The sequence below is a fragment of the Gopherus evgoodei genome, chromosome 2, assembly GCF_007399415.2.
Source record: "Gopherus evgoodei ecotype Sinaloan lineage chromosome 2, rGopEvg1_v1.p, whole genome shotgun sequence".
NCBI lineage: Eukaryota > Metazoa > Chordata > Testudines > Testudinidae > Gopherus > Gopherus evgoodei.
The window spans coordinates 93,642,426-93,660,405 of record NC_044323.1 but is presented as its reverse complement, the minus strand read 5'-3'; the positions used below and the strand labels follow the sequence as shown (position 1 = coordinate 93,660,405).

General features: G+C 39.0%; 1 protein-coding gene across 3 annotated transcripts in view; it reads right to left on the bottom strand.

Annotated features, from left to right (window-relative positions):
• The window catches only part of POU6F2 (POU class 6 homeobox 2), a 439,608-nt gene that overhangs the window by 312,973 nt on the left and 108,655 nt on the right, over positions 1-17,980 (bottom strand). For 2 of the 3 annotated variants that reach the window (XM_030551384.1, XM_030551383.1), the window contains one exon: positions 5,964-6,135. In XM_030551384.1, the coding sequence (XP_030407244.1) occupies positions 5,964-6,135 (172 nt within the window). Of the gene's footprint in view, positions 1-5,963; positions 6,155-17,980 lie in introns of those variants that run through there. The other variant, XM_030551385.1, reaches the window with a different exon arrangement.

The following is a 17,980-nucleotide window of genomic DNA, read 5'->3' as shown; positions in this document are numbered from 1 at the left end:
CTTCATTAGGTTTTAATGGGCAAACATATATGCAATCCCTCACTGACATCCATGGGCACACCACCACAAATCAAGGGAGTATAGTAACCGGAGTCAGAACATTAACATTATTTAAAGATAAAGTTAATATACCATAAATCTATTATTTTTTAAATTAAAACTCCATGACTGCTTTTAAAACATGTGTTTAAAGAACTGTCTACATATGTACTTGTCCAATATATTCTTTAAAACTAATCTAGTCTGTCCCTTCAATACAGTTTCAAGCCATTATTCTTAGAAATGTTCATTATTTGATCAAAAAATCATATTAAGGTATGATTTAGAGGGAAGATTTTTGACCCTATGTTGTGGCCCAATCCTGCAAACATGCACACCATTAACTTTTCTCATGTAAATAGTACCATTAACATCACTGGGACTCCTTGTGTTAATAAAGATGGCCACACACACACGTTTGCAGGATTGGGCCCATATACTTTACCAATTGTAGGAATATTTGACACAACGCCTTACGACAAAAGGCATCAATCCACACTGCAGATATGCTGAATAAAACAATATTAATTGAGGAGAAACCTATAAATGCAAAGTAAACAATTTTCAAATGGTTGGATTGCTTGAAATAAGGCTATGTTTTTAATATTGATAGGATCTGGCCCATAATATGAACTATGAGAACAGAAATTTTCACTTAAGAAAACACACACTATACTTTTTTTGGCACTTTTAACACATCAAATTTGTCAAACGGATCTTTCTGAAACTTGCAAAAAAAAATCCTTCTGGACTGAAACCTTTGTAGGCCAAGGTTCTGTGTGCAGGTATATCTTCTGATCAGGTTTTAAATCCCCTTTATAAAAAGGGGTTCCAATACAAATATTGAGATGGACTCTTACATACAATGATTCAAAGGGTGATGCTAGAGTGAAGGTTGTAATTTATCTACAGGCTAGGTACCATATTAATGACTCCAATGTGAGCTTCCTCACAATGACCTCTGCTCTGACCTGCAGAGGCCACTGTCTCAAGGAGTGAAAGACAATTTAGGCTTTCATCCTTTGTATCTGAAATGACTCTTGTGCCATAAATTCTAATCAGGCCAACCTGGATGACAATTTAAAAAATAAATCACATAATGAATGTTTTTTCTGCAAAAGAGGCTCTGAGAAGAGAGACATACAGCAGATTTTCTAGCTAAGCAAAATTACTGTTCTAACTTCTATCCTGCTTCACAAGAACACTGTCACACAGAAGCACACTTACAAGTAAAAATGTAGAAAATTCTAAATCCTGCATAATTATACCATAAAGGAAACCAAAATGTCAAAACTAATTTTCAGTATTTAAAAATGGGAAATTAACAAACACACATATCTAGATAGATAGATAGATAGAAGCAAAGCAAGCCTGAGATTTAACTTGTACAGAATGAAGTGTTGCCAGCAGAAGAAATGTTGGCAATCCATCCTGCAATGCTGCAAAATTAAATAAGCAACATTTATGCTAAATGAGCATTAGGCTTGATCTTGCATTCCATGCAAAATCTCTAATTTCACAGAAAGTTTAAGGTGTGTAAAAACATATGTGCAGGCCCAAAATGATTAAATTTTTATATTTGAGTAAGTGATCTTAATGTGCTGTAAATGTGTCCCTGCTGTACCTTCATTATCAGCAACTGAGTTACACCAGGAATGAATCTGGCCCATTAAGGACTTGATCCAACTCCATGAAGGCCAATGGCAATCACTCCATGGACTTCAATGGAACTTGGATTAGGCTCTGTGTTACAGGAAGTCCACAAAGTGACTACCAATGGCTTTCACTGAGTTGAATCAAGCCTGCACATATTATTTTTATGTGCAGTACATATTGCTTCCACATCTCTCTCTATACCAACTATTGAAACTGTATAACGCTAATAATAAGTTTTTATTCCCCGTTATCAGGCTTTTATCAGATGGATTTAAACATTTTACAGAAGTCATCAAGATACTGAATGAACATCTTGCAGGATTTAAATAATTTCGAATGTAATCCTCTAGTACTTGTTCAGTCTTTACTAAGGCAAAATTCCTATCAACATCAATAGGAGCTTCCTCTAATAAGGATCCTAGGATTTGTCCCTGTGTCATTAATTTGGAGCACAGTGCAACATAAACCTACTTGATTTAAGGACAGTACTCTACCAAAGTAGTCAATGACTTAATAAACATTCTATGCTTCTATTTGGCTCTTAACATAAAGGAGTCATGACTGAAATAGGAGATAACTCTTCTCCAATATTTACAAGATTAAATAATATGCCACTTAATATCATGTAAAATTACCTTATTTCATTTTACTCAACACAATCTGGATTTATATCTGATAAGTATACTGTAGCTTTTATAACTCTGCAAGTTAAGCAAAATGTTACCTCTGATGTAACATGTTACAGAACACTGAAGTCCTTTTCTGAAATTTTGCACTTGCAGCAGTATCTCTTATCTTGTTTTTCCACTGTTGCTTGACATGATTCAAACATTTAAAGATTTGCATAAAAGTATTCTCTAAAGATGTCAAAAGTTCATAGATACATAAGTCTATGAGGTCTGGTTTAGTAAGACAGACAATATCGAAAGATTACAGAACAGACGTTTATTTCTAAAAACAAAAAAAGCAATGGCATTAGTAACTGGTTTGACCACGAGTTTAAGGGGATATTCTCTCATAAAGACAAAGGTCCATATCCTCAGCCGCTATAAATTAGGAGGTACACCAGTTAAGGACCTGGCTCAGAGTTTCAGACTGGAATTGCTTAAGATTTGTGGGACAGCTGCCTCTAGTCAGACTTGTGCTCCTGGTGTCTGAAAAGCTGATGCCTTCACCTCCTCTGCCACTGGTGGCAAAGTATACATTTAGGAGATAGGATTAGGCCAAAAATTCACCATCCTTCACATGCCAAAAATGAGTATAGTCAATCTTAATCCATCTTCACCACCTGAAACTGAACTTGCTGCTGGAGAAGAGTCATTTCTAATACTAGTTACTCTATGCTCTAGCAAAACAAGATATGAATATTCCTTTCTCCATTACTGTGAGATACTATAATAAGGAGAAAGAGAGAGAGTGTGTGCAATAAGGAGACAGAGAGAGTGAACGAGACAGAGAGAGAGAGAGAGTGCGTTTGTGCAGGCCACAGGTATCTTATCCCCATTATTCCATCCCTAGATACTGTAGAAAATGGGGTATGCATTTTCTGAAACATTCTTGAAGGAAGCAGGTACTTATAACAATAACAACAACCACCACCATGTCTGTCAAAAGAAAACTAGGAAGTAGAGACATTCATAACTGAGGCGGAGGAAAACACTATTTGTGCCTGATATAGTCAAACTATTATAAAATCAGTTACTCTATATAAAAATAAGACCCAGAAAATGCTGCTAAGTTTAGCAAGACATGGGAAGATCCAATGCTGGTCATTCGAAGTAAGCTAGTACACACAATTATTCCAAAATTTGAAGAAGACCATCTATGTAACTTTCATCTATGGGCCAGTCTCCTCACCTCACTTGTGAAAATGCTCCTCCTTATCAGGTATTTGGCAAATGTCCCCACAATGTGTACCAAATGCTAGATAAGAAACTCAGGGAATGCTAATCTTGTTTCATATGAAAGAAAATTATCAGAGAAATAATGCCACTTTTTGCATCAATTTATGCAAATCATAGACACGCAGCATATAAGAGAATGCAAAGTAAGGCCCAGAGTGTGCACTCCTAACATGCCATTCAAATTTCTAAACAGAGAAGCTGCTCTAGAATAGCACAATATTTTGTGTGTCATATTTTTCAAAGAAAGCAATTAAACACTGAATCACTGAATAAACTGTATTACATCAGCTGAATAACTCCTTTATTTTAAATAAGTTCATCCAGTTTCATCCTGCTGAATAGTCCCATTGTCCTGTCTTTTACATTTCCAAAGCTACAACAACTCATTGGTAAAGGTTACTGCTTAAAGAGAAAGCCCAGAGAAATGCTACACAGTTCACTTTGAGGTAGTTAAACTATTTGCTTCTGCTATTATTTACTTTGGTGATACCTTGTTAGAAGTATGAAAGCAGAGTAACAGACACCTTAAACTCACAAATAAGTACTCATGCACAGTATGTTCACTTGCATCTTTTTCATTATGGTTTGCAGCTAAGCAAAATTAATCATTTACAATCCAAAAGGAAAAAAGATCATGGTACATTATTTTTACCTTACACAGCAACTACAAGGAAACAACTTAGGTGCTCTTCAATGGTATTTAAACATGCAAAATTGACAACTCAGGAACATCTCTTTATTATAAATCTTACCTAATCTAAAACATATAACATAACCGAACAAAACCAGACTGCAAAGACATATTGGTAGTCTCAGGTTAAGTACAAATTTTCAGGATATTTTCATACCTTGAGATATTTTATATTAATCTCTTGCCACATAAACACCTGATCAAATAAAATACATGAACATTATTTAAGATATTTAGATCACCACACACACGTATTAGCCTTCTGAATTTTAGACATCACAATTCTGTTCTTGATGAAATGGACTAAAATGATTATTATATGGAATCTGAACATTCAAATTGCTAATGGAAATTCTGTTTTCCATGGAAACAAAAACAAAATATTGAGGGGGTGGGGTTCTTAAAACTGTGTGGTTATATTCCATAGTGGTCACTACTGTATTCTAGAAATTAAAATGTGAAGGTTTATTTCACTCTCTCTTGAATGAAGTTACTTAATAAAACATTCTGCAGAAGATGTGTAGCTTCTAATAATATTAAAGGACATCTTTTAAAAAGAAAATTGCACATATCTTTTGTAAAGATCATTTTGTAGTTTTTCCTATAAGATCTAGGGTATAGACATCTGAACATTGCTACAGATTCCGTACAGATCATGAAATCATAACTTGAATCTCAGAAAATGGGCTCTCTCTCTCTCAAAACTGCATTTCCTTGTAAACAAAATCTTTTCCCCTTAAAGTTCCAGCTATGAGAATTTGTAAAATGTAAGAATGCATTCCATTCCATCTAAGAATTGTATATAGTCACAAATGGATATAATTAAAAGGAACTCTTTCAGAAGCAACTGCTCTAAAACCAAAATGTCACTATGTACCATGTAGTGCTGCTCCAGCACAGACATCTATCAACATCTATCACTCAAGCATGCGCCTCAACTACTCCACTCCCTTTTCTGATTAGAGATCACAGTTGCTTGAGTTGGCTTACAGGGTGTCATCTGTTTGAATGACAGATGTCTATTCTGGAATGCCACTTTCACTGCTCTCATTTTGGATATGAAACAAATAAACCTGAAAGGCTGTGTTTTCATTAGCCATCAGATACAGTGCAAAAATGTATTTTCTCCCTCTATATCCTTTCGTAGCAAAATTTTAGTTCTAATTTCAATTGTGAAAATATTATACCTGAAAGCAATCCTCACTGCATCCTTTGTTTACTTAATACACAATGTTTTCTATGGACAATTTTCAGTTCTCTTCTCTCCTAGCTTTCACTTTACTAGATATAATGACACTCTTTAGTTTACTTCCTCAGAAGAGACTGTGAAAAACTGAAATTTTGGAGTCAATTCTTAGGCAATAAATGTTAATAAAGGATCACAACCAAGCAGGATCGTTTATTTGTGTTTATATTAGAGACCGTTAAGCAAGAGGAAATCTGCAGTGCCTACAACTTGCATGGAATAAGTTCATTGTTGACAAAAGTTTTCAGGACATGACGCTGTCATTCTGTTACCCAGTTGAAAGTCAGAGCATATGGCTGTACACCTGCAGACTCCAAGCTACTCCCTGGTCTTACAACAAAATTAAGCTAATAAAATAAAGGGCGGGGGGGAATTGCTCTTCCGGACAACATAGTAACACTGAAATGAAATACCTAGACAGACTTACCGAAGAGCTTGCTGGGAGTGTCCTCGCTGTCATTTGATTCCACAGGCGCAAGTAAGGGCTCATTCAGCTCGTTGTCTGAAGTAGCTGCCTTGTCCTCACCTCTCAACTCTGCATTCATTTCACTCCGCAGTGACAGCAAGGGCTTACTGACTTGTCCAGCTATCATTGGATCCTAGGATGGGGGAGGGGAAAGAATGAGGGGGAAAAAAGTGGCAGCTTTGGTGCGCGTATAGTCTCTCCCACTCCCCCCTCTCTCTCTCTCACACATACACTCTCTTATCTCTTGCGGCTCCTGCTGTTATTGCTGGCTGCAGTCAAGTGAAGAGCTATTACAGATCCAATGAGTTTTCCATTACTCCCCACCCTATTAAAGCTCAACTAGCATGTGAGAGATTCAGCATGCTTTGGAGAAAAACTTCTATGAAAGCAACATAAGAAACACAGCTTTAATTGTGGTGTGTGTGTGTGTGTGTGTGTGTGTTTACACCTCCCTCTTTTCTTAACGTGGTAAGAAAATAAAATCGCTGCACGAGTGCTTCAACAACACAGAAGAGTAGCACCTGGTGTATGATCCAGAGGGATTTAAAGAAGCATCATCACTTGAATAACATTAACCAAATCATACACAACAATATTCATCATTCCAATGTTTTAGTGAAAATACAAAGCAACAAATAGCCATTTTATCATATACATTCAATACAGATATATTTCTTCTAACTATTCTTGCTTTCGGGATACTTTGCTCCAAAAGCCCATAAACACATTTTTAAAAAGCAATATATACAGACATAAATTTTTAAAAGATAAAATCAGTGAAGATACTTACACACAATGTTTGCAATTATTCTTGTATTTGGGACATTACACTCCCATAAAAAAATTATATATATTAGTTAAATTGGTTCTTGATGATTTGGATCTGTTTTATCTTCAGCTCATTCAGAGGGCATTTTGGGGTCAGATATTACTTCCAAGTGCACTCAATTATTCCATTTGCAAACTAAGATGTATAATACCGTTATAGCTCAGAAACCAGACTCAAAAGCAAAAAAAGAAAAGAAACAAGTGACCTTGTTGCGCTATCTAGCAGCTATTTATTGCAAAGTTCATGCCTAAATGGTTCTTATGCAGAGAACAGGTGACCAGCGTGCAAGTAGGTTGGTTAGCATGTTCCTTATGTCCCATCATCACATTGGTCGATGTTTGCCTATGGGTTTTTTTAATGTATTCATGGCTGAAAAGTGAATTTGATATGACACATGATAATCTATGAAAATGTTAATCAATACAAATAGTTTAAGCTGTCATCAAATGCACTTCTTTAGTCAATACTCATATCGCTGAAAACAATGTCACTGTCACCAGGGCTTAATTTGCACAGCACTTAAATATTGGACTCTGTGCATCAATGCACTCCTCTTCAAATACTGTAGGTAAACACATTTTCTCCCTATTTAAGGCTGAAGCACTCAGCACGCATTTAGCTGAGCTGAATCCTCCCTTTTGAATACCTTGATAGGTCCACTGGAGGGCAAAATTAATACTTAATTGAATCTCAGAGTCATCAAAATAATCAATACTTTTTTATTATTTATTCTTTACAGTCTGTTGACTGTTTCAAACCTCTGAGGGAATGGTGGAAAGGATTCATGGCTTTGAAACACTGTCATTTAACAAAGTAATTTTCAGTGGGGCATTAGGGGTTGTGAAACATATAATAAAACAAAAATGGTGGCTTATAATAGGAAGAAAGAAAAGAATTATATTTCTGCCATCTAACAAAACAGGATAAATAAAAAAGCAAGTGCAGGGAGAGGGAGAAAGGAGGGGGAGAGGGAGAGAAAGACTGGCTTTTGAAGGGTTTTATCATATCAAGAGCAGAGCTGAGCTTTCATAATGCTGACATTTCTCATCCTGACAATCCTAAACAAGTGGAAAGGATGAGATCGCAGATATCATCTTTCATCACATTTCCCAGCTTAAGAACCAACATGACAGCTTCTCTCCCCTTTACACTGTTAATTACTAAATAAAATACTGCTCTCTGTCAGCATTAGATTATTGCAGATAGCATCCACAAACATTACTCCATTGTTTTTTTTTAAACCAATGATACCTACCTTGAATTCTTCAGAAAATAAATTGGGCTTGTGTCTACATATTGTAAATATATGAAATATAATCAATTTAATCAATGCGGTCAATCCACATTGTCAGGCTAAATGGCAGGTGATTTATTAACATTTTATTTACTGTATTTCTTAGCGGGTAAGAATCTGAACATGGATTAGATATTTTTGGGGAGAAAACCCACACTTCATAGATTTTTTGTTGTTGCTAATTTTATAAAAAGAAGTTATACCATACACTTATTCTGCATTATATACAACAGATGCCTTTTATTTTTATATGCCATATAAAGTATTTCGTAGTTGATTCTCAAGTGAAAGGTCACCTGAGGAAGTAGGATACACTGTTTCAAAGTGTTGGGCGATAATTCTGCCCTCAGTTACATCTGTTCAACCCCACTGGGTTCAGTAGGATCGCTCAGGTTTAATCCAGGACAAAATTTGAATGTATCATCAAAATGCTTTTGGGACAAGCTAATGTTGCCCACAGGTCCACACAGCTTATCTGAGGATTGCCAACAATTTAGGGAAGAGACCTGAGCCAGTGGTTTTCCAGATGAAAGTTATGAGGTACAAAATTTTCAAATTGAGTTTATAAAGAGTGGGATGGAGAATAATAAGGAAAATATCATAATGTCATTGGGCAAAATCGACCTCACTGAGGTTATTGACAAAGCTCTCATTGACTTAACTGGGATCAGGATTTCACCCACTCTGTACATCAATAGCACACCCTCAACCTGGAATAATGTGTTCATTCTGGTTACCACCTTTCAAAAAGTTACAGCAGAAAGAGAGGGGGCTCTGAGATGTATGATGAGAGATTGAAGAGATCGGAACTGTTACCTGAGAAAGATGATATAAGACGGGACATGATCAAAGTATACAAAATAATAATGGACAGAAGGTAGATCAGGAATTACTCATCCCGTCTCATCTCACAAGAACAAAGAGAATAAAACTGAAGTGTAGCTGAAGTGTAGCAAATTCAGAAATGACGAAAGGAAATCATTTTCCACACAAGGTATAGTTAGCCTGTGGAATGCATTGCCACAAGGTATAGATAGCCGGTGGAATTCATTGCCACAAGGTATTGGAGACCAAGGATTTAGCAAGTTTGAAAAAAGATTAGACATTTATATGGCTAACCGGAATATTCAGAATTCTGATAATTATCATTAAAACAGAAGATTTAGAAACAAAAGTCAATGGACTGTCTAAATGTGAATTGACAACTCCTACCCTGGTCTGTAGTGCAGCCTCCAGTTTGCCTCTGAAGTAGCCTTGCCAACTGGTGCACAATTCATGACCTTTTCCATAAGCATAGAGGGTGTGCAGGGGTCTGCTCCAATGGCAGACCACTCACACAGCCCTTAGGTAAGTCTAGACAAGGCTTAAATGAAAAAAAGGGTAGAGGTGATGAGGGCAGGAAGGGAGTTATGTGAAAATTTGCTTTAAATTTAAATTAACAGATATCATTTCTGCTCCAAGTTGTTCTCAGGCATTTAATCAAATCACACTGCATTTAATCAAATGGAAATGTGCCTCTCTCATAGTGATTTTAAAGATGGTTAAATACCATTATGATGTTATCTGTTACAAGATCAAATTAAAAGTAAAATATGCAACAAAAGCAAATCATAATTCCCATACACAGTAATTGGACTGAGTGATGCAAAAACCTATGGAGGCCTGAGAGGTAAGATGATAACTCGTTTCGTAAGTTAATCTGTGGCTGTTGTTACAGCCTCAGAATTGCAGGAGACTAGTCTATAGCTCCTGTCCTTTCCATGGAGAGAGTGGCCATAGCTACACATCCACCAGCCCATTCCTCCTTTGTTTTGCACAAAGCCCCCAGCTCCATGGGCTGTGCCCTGGAACACGGGGAGTTCACACACAGCAAATATCTATGGTGTGTCGGGGACCTGGGTCCAATGCATTGGGGCCCAGCATTCTGCTCCACACAGTGCAATCAAAGTGGACTAGGATTCCTTACAGTCATGGAGTTTGTGCTGGAGGAGGAGGCAGGATTTGCTCCTAAATGTCTTTGGATGTTACTTCCATTCTTTTTCTTTCGAAGGTTACAAGATAATGTTACACCGTACAGCCTAACACAGGAAACTGTATAGATCACAAAACACACCATGTGCTATATAGTAAGTTTTAGCTTTCCATAAACAAAACTGGAAAACCCAGGAACGTAAGATGAAGCAGCATAAAGTGCTTAGTACATGGAACAAGAAGGCAGTAAAGAATAAAATGTTTATAGTTCTACTGAGGAGATCTGCTATCATCATTCCCTTTTTTTAAATAAGGTAAATATTAAAATTTGCTTTGACTATATTCTGCTCTTATTTTTAAACTATTTGCTTTATATTTCTATTCATAAGTTCAAAAATCCTTTAAAAGTATAATATTCATCATTTTCTTATAACTGACACAACTCTATCAATTTACAATATCTGTATTAATTTTTACTCAAAAAAACTATTCTGTTTTAGAGTCTTACTTGTCACAACAATAAAGCTGAAGTCCCTGTTTGTCTCAGAAGTTTTAAAAGCAGCAGCAAAGACTTTATATTTAATAAACCAATAGCCACAACCATGACAATTAAAACATGTTTGTCATTAGGTTAAAAACTCGTATAATGTAAAAATAGTCCTTTAAAAAGAGATATATCTCACTACTTGGTAATCTAACAGGGAATATAATATACTCTACTAAGGCCCTGTGCCTGCAATGAGCTCTGTTTGGGACATACTCAGGAGAATTATTTATTTTGACACAACAGCTCCCAGAAAACCTAGGAACGTCTATGCACAAAAGGCGTAGCACTTAAACTATACAAAGCACTACTGCCCTCCTCGTACAGACATTGGTACACCAATCATACTGGCATAGCTTATTTCTGGATAGGAAGGGAATAAGCTATCATAATGTCAGGCATCTTTAAACTTGTATAATTGTGTCCACACTAGGGGTTGCCCCAGTATAACTATTTTGATGGGGAAAAAATCTCACTCCTCATTAAACCAGTTTTACCAGCAGAAAATCTGTGTGTAAAATAGGCCTCAATAATGTTAGCAAGTGACAGTGACTAATGTCTTCACTGGGACATGAATGGCTAAAATTCCACTTACTGAGAATTTGGAAGGGGTTCAGTCATTAAGTGGTTTATTATCAGGTGTTAAATAGGTGCATCATTCTGAGCACAAGTCATTGAACTTACAGCCAGAAGGGACCACCAATATTTTAACACAGTAATCGTTAAATAAAATTAAGAAATAAAGATCAAATTCCAAATAAAATATACAATAAATATGAAAACCAGTAAATCTTTATGCCTGTATTTTAATCAGCGCATTATTTTATCTCATTGTTTTCAGAATGTATTTTTATATGGTATATTAATCAGGACAGCTGAAGTAGATAGCCTTGGGTAAAGGCTATTCCAAGATTGGGATAATTGGGTTGACAAGATTTTCACCAGGGTGTATTTTATAAATGTTGTCTAAGGAGAAGATTAATTTAACTGGTATTTGACGTAATTTACTAAAGCTTTTAGTATCTCATTTTCCCTTGATTCACCTGCAACGTAGTATCATGACCATCACCTTATCACTACTAGAGGTACCATAATGATACATTCTTTTACAAATAAGAGCACCTCTTACTGGACACTTCTGCAATTGTCACCTCCTGCTGCCCTAAATGTTGTTTTGTCTGCTACTGCCACTTTATCACTGGTATTCTTTCTCTGACACATCCAAAACTATAACTACGAAACCCATTCTAAGACAATTTTATTCAACTTCAACACCCTCCCACAAATTGCAACTTGCTATCTATCCTTCCTTTATTCAGCAAAGCTATGGAGAACATCATCTTCTCTAATCTCTACACAACCACCTTAACCACTTTTAGCCTGATGTAAAATGAGCATGACTTGATATTGGGTTTAGGACCTTCTCTCTTGGGCTCAAATCTCTCTCTTTACACCCACATTTGATTTTATTAAAACTCTCATTACTTTCAACCATTCTCTCCTTTTATGGTGCCTTGAGTAAGATGTTGATGTCTCCAGCATGTTCACCTTCTGATTTGAATTGTACTTTTCAAATGATCTCCTCTTTAGTTCTATTGAAGGCTTTACATTAATTATCTTCTTGTCTCCTCCACTATGGAAATTTTCAAGTTTATTTTCCTCTTCCTTTTTCCATCTCCCCTTTCTCTGATGTGTCTCTTTATAAGCTTCAATCTTGGTGTCATTTTTCTGCAGATGATGCTCAACGGTGCATCTAACATCCTGCCTATAGTTAAAGGAGGTAGTGTGTCTGGTTAAAAGTAATTTTTAAAAGACTCATTTCCCAACAGACTCTTTTCACCATTCAGGCTGTTAAAATCATAGAATATCAGGTTTGAAAGGGACCTCAGGAGGTCATCTAGTCCAACCCCTGCTCAAATCAGGACCTAATCCCCAAGTAAATCATGTTTGTTTCCTTTGTTCCATTTCTCTTAGCTTAGTCAGTGAAAATAGATGAGTCCATTTCAATTTTGTTTTTTCCAGGCAAAATCCTTTTTCATAAACAAGTAAAATCCTCATAGTCCTCATTAACTAGTAAAATACTGCACATTTTGGATGCAAAGATTGCTAGTGAATGTTTATTTGTCTAAAATGCAGTTTCTATTGGAAATTATCTTGGAAACATTACTTTTGGCCTTATACTTTTTAAAATCTTTTTAAAAATTTACTTTTGAGTTAAATTTGACTTGGCATTGTCCCTTTAAGTGCTGTTCCAGTACAAGACAGACTTTGACCTTGCCTTCAATAATAAAAAGCACAGCAGACACACATTAAAAAAAAAAAGAACAATTCCCACCTCCCACTCCCCACCAATGAGAGTAAGTGTGAAAGACAGAATCCCACATGACAGATGTTACTAAACTCTGGAATACACTCAGATTCCATGGTGGTGGGCACAAAATAGGAACCTGAATACAAGTGTAGTAATTAAGTTCTAGTTCAAAATATAATATAAATCCACTCAGACATATTAAATCTCCTAAACCAGTTGACAATACCAGTGGCATCCTATGCTGAATAAGATGTGAATAGTGATTCCACAACATGCAGCACTGTTGAGGAGAAAAGTTAACTTGCTAGAGAAGACAGCTCTGGTCCCAGCTCCAGAGCAGCAAGATGTAAAAAGAACTCTTGCAAATGAATTCCCTGTCTTCTCACTCTCTACAATATACCCTATCTAATCTTCATCCTGGACCACACAACCTGTAGGAATCCCTTGCCATGACATACACCTAATGGCCTAGATGTTTTACTTCCAATGCTGTCCCCACGGAGTTGAGGCTACTGCTCCTCTCACTGACTGCTGATAGGAAGAGGAAACAGCTCTAGACCTGGTGTCCAGTTACCTGGGCTACACTGTCTTATTTAATTACAGTATTTAGGAATAGAGAGCATTGTCGTGCCCTATCCCAATTATTAATCTTCCTCCTCCAGTATGTACCACTCTGTCCCTCCAGTTGTGAGGTGATTTATTCTTGTGACGTACATAAGGTTATCTTTCTCTCCTGAGCTAGAAAGATCCTAATCATTTTAGTAGGACCAAGGCCAAAATATTCAGATCTCGGAGGCTTGCATAGCTTCGGTAGGCTGACAGCCAGAGAGAGACTATTATTCTTTTGAACGGTCACACTCATCAACATTCCTGAAGTGCCCCATGTTATCCCAATTTTCTTGAGTCCCACATACCAAGCAGCTGCCTCTCTGCTCTGGGAACTCTGTGCTGAGAGGAGTTTTTCTTGTGGTCTTGCCTCCTTTCAACAGGGACTGCTCTTGTGGATAGGATGCAGGCTTCTTCTATATTCTCACAGTCCCCTTACGGGTTCCTTGCTGCTCTGTACCTGTCTCTCATTGGGCTACCAAAAGTCAGATCTCATTTACATAGCCATCACATCTTTTGGGGCAGGCCTGCTATCCTGCTTCTGCTCACTCCATTTCCTCAAAGGTATCTGCCTCTCTTATCACCCCTGAATTCTTCCCCTGTATCCCCATCTCTCTCATTCCATTTCCTTCAGGTATTTGAGCCCCACAACTCCAACTTTACCTCACAAGCTACTATGCTTCAGGCTCTTCTCTGCCCCACCCTGCTGTCACACTTGCCCCTTTCCAAATCTCAGAGTCTTCGTTAGAAATGCTGCTCCTAACCTTCCTTTATCTTGCTCTGTCCATGTTTCCCCTTGTTTCTCATGTGATTCCCAGACCTCTTGTCCTACTGTGCCCCTCACCCAGGTCCCCTTTGTCCTCCTGTCAACTCCCTCCTTTCCTTCCAACGCCAGCGCTCACCAGTCCATCCTCCAGCTCCTCCATTCTCAGGAATAGGAGGAAATGGGGGTAGAAACTGGAGTGAGTAATCAGTAGGGGAAGTGAGGAGGTGTGCACATCTACACTATCCTCCTACATGCCTGGCATTGGTCGGGGAGAGAGAGGCCTCTACCAGGTAGGAAATTAAAGTTGGAAGAAATTTGGGTAGCTAGCAAAGGAAGCTAGAAGTGACAGCTGGGAGACTAGGGAGCTGGAAACAAGTTTGGAAAGCCAGAGGCTCAGACCACACACCAGAGCAGAGGTGGGCAAACTATGGCCCGGTCCCTGAGCTCCTGGCCCGGGAGGCTCGCCCCTGGCCCCTCCCCTGCTGTCCCCTCTCCCCTAGAGCCTCAGCTCGCTCGCTCTGCTGCCGGCGCAATGCTCTGGGTGGCGGGGCTGTGAGCTCCTGGGGCAGCGCAGCTGCAGAGCCCGGCCTGACCCAGTCTCTGTGCTGCGTGGTGGCGGTGGCGCGGCTGTAGCACTGCCAACCACCAGTACTCCAGGCAGCAAGCAGGAGGGGTTGGACAGAGGGCAGGGGAGTTTGAGGTGTCGATAGAGGGCGGGGGTGTGGATAGGAGTTGGGGCAAGGAACAGGGGGTTGAATGGGGGCAGGGGTCCCAGGGAAGCAGTCAGGAAGGAGAGGGGGTGGATGGGGCAGCAGGGGGCAGTCAGGGAGGTAGGAGGCAGTCAGGCAGGGTTCCGGGGAGAGCCCATCAGGAATGAGAGGAGGGGTTGGATGGGGCAGTGGGAAGTCCGGGGGTGGTCAGGAGACCGGAAGTGGAGGTGTGTGGATAGGGCAGGAGTCCTGGGGGTGGCCATCAGGGAACATGGGGGTTGGATGAGGCAGGAGTCCTGGAGGAGGGGGGGGCAGATAGGAGGTGGGGGCCGGGCCACGACCCCCTCCCCTAACTGGCCCTCCATACAATTTACGAAAGCCGATGTGGCCCTCAGGCCAAAAAGTTTGCCCACGCCTGTGCCAGAGGCAATACAATGGAAAGGAAACAAGCAGGATGATACTGAACTGAGCCAACATGCAAGCACTGGGACTAGAAGCCTGACTCTTCCACAGAACAAATTTTCGTAGTGAGGGTGCTGCTGATGGAATACATGGAAACCACGTAGTTGGCATTTTTTATTGCTATTTCAAGCCAGGGGGTGTGACAGCACCCCCAGCACCCCTAGTTCCAGCACTACTGCTCTTCAACTCACGTCACCATCACCCAACCTAAGCTGGGAGGACGGGGGAGAATCTGGAGAATTATAAAGAGGAACGGGGAGAATTCAGTTAGTAACCTGAGGGGGGGAGGGAGGGGGAAGGGAGAAGTAATGCCAAACATAATAGACCTTCTAGAAAACTGGATCTATTTTGTGGCCCAATTATAAACAAACATATTAAAATTAACCTAAAATTCACAAGAATGTGCATGCACTACCTTCCAATGGCCCTTTCAACCACAGCTTATTTGAAGATTTATTTGAAAATTGTTCCTTACCAGGATGGCAACTATGGTTTCTGCCTTCAGTAAACATGTGATCAAGGATGTTTATGTACTTATTCATCGTTCCTAGAAAAAATTACCCATTCTATCCTGATATAATAAACAGGTGCCACAGTTGTCTGGAAGGATTGAATAAATGGGCTTTGTTACCCAAAACAGAGGCCTCTCACTTGAGTTAAAGTGAGTAAGCATCAAGCTGTTATGGTCTCAGGGTCAGCCACTGCAAAGAGACATGATCCTCTGTACCAAATCAGAGCATTACTCTCACATGAGTGATCTTACATTGTATCCTGGTGGCTCTGTGGAACATGTGGTTTGAGGGTTTTGTTTGCTTGTTGTTTGGTTGATTGATTTATCTTTTGTGGCCTGTGCACAAGGTCTCCTGGGTTTGGATTCATCCTCCCTTTAGTTCATCCTAGACCATACACTTATGTCCCAGCAACATTAAGAATATTATCTCTGCCTCAAGTAATTAGGTCACCTGCCCTTTGTTTCTGAGGAACTGCCCCTTTGGAACCAAGAACTACAAAGCATCCAAGGATGATTAGTGCTAGTCTTTCCTGAGGGAAAGTTAGGTTGCCAGTATTGCCAAACCTGATTTCTGAACATCAGAGATATATACTATACGTGATTCTTTTTATTTGCGGTCTATTTTTTTAAATTTTTGGTGCACTTGGGTCACCTTTTTAAGCTTTTCTCTGCGAAAAACGAAACTTGAGATTCTACCAAAATTACTGGATTCTAGGATCTGGGGCATCAAGAAATACCACATATAAGACTTGCACTAAATTTTTGAGATTTGGTCACACAGGAAGCATGCCGAGAAGAAGAGAGGGACGCTAGGAATAGCTTGTCTAGATGCCGCAAGAGGAACTCAGGACATCGAAGAGATATATCTAGTATGGCCGGCTGGAAAACCAGAATTCCGTTTTGCAAAAAGTGTCAAGTGTTTTGAAACTTGGATCTGTTCTGCATCAAAATGAAACTGAGATCTTTCTAAATTATTCACAAAAACACATGAGAGCCCAACCGCAGAATAGCCAATACCTCAGGTTCAAGTCCTTGATCTGACTCAATCTCTCTCACTCAGTGTGTCCTGCTCTTTCACTTGGTATAAATAATTCAATATTCATCTTACCAGAGACAGACAGAGAAACTCCCTCAATAATCCAGCGGTTAGGGCACTCATCCAAGATGTGGGACACCCAGGTTCACTAAGTCCCTGCTTTGAATCCCAGGTGAGTACCCTAACCACTTTTTTGGTTTTTGGTTATTCTGGTCCTGGGGAAGGGAGGTGTCCCTCTCTATTTTTGACCAGAAATTCCCTTGGACTTGAGAAATCTTCCCAACAAAAGTTTTGTTGAAACCAATATTCTGTTTCTACAAAATATTTTGGTTTTGATGAATCAGCGTTATTCAACAACATGATTTGTCAAAACAAAAGCCAACCAACTTTATTATTTAGTACTACCCAGGTGTGAACACTGCTTTTGCAAACAATTCACACCCTAATCCAAATCATGTTTGAAGCTGCTTTTGCTGTTCTTGTGCACGACTCAAAAATCATATGCAGGCAGGACCTACTCAACTCATTTTTATATAGACAATCAGGCCTTAACCAAAACACCCTATCCAAAAACTGTCAAAGAATCCAGATCCAGATCCAAGTTTTACAGCTGGTCTCTCAGTCAATAATGTGTGAAAAGGCATGGATATACTCCTCCTCACCTGTAGAGGACTTTGAAATTTGAATCCCAGTTTTGGAACTCAGGCCCAACTCTGGCATTTAGTACTGTTGATGTGATTAAATAAATTGTCTTCTCTTGGAAGCTGCTCTTAGTCTATCTCAACCTGCACATCTCACTATACTAATATGCAATGCAGAAGTCACAGGGGAAATACTGAAAGGCCTTGCTCTCATAAAGTTGCCCTTCCTAACCCTCTGCAGCTAGTGGAGAAGCACAAACCTACACTTTTTCATTTCCTTTTCTATACTCACTCTCT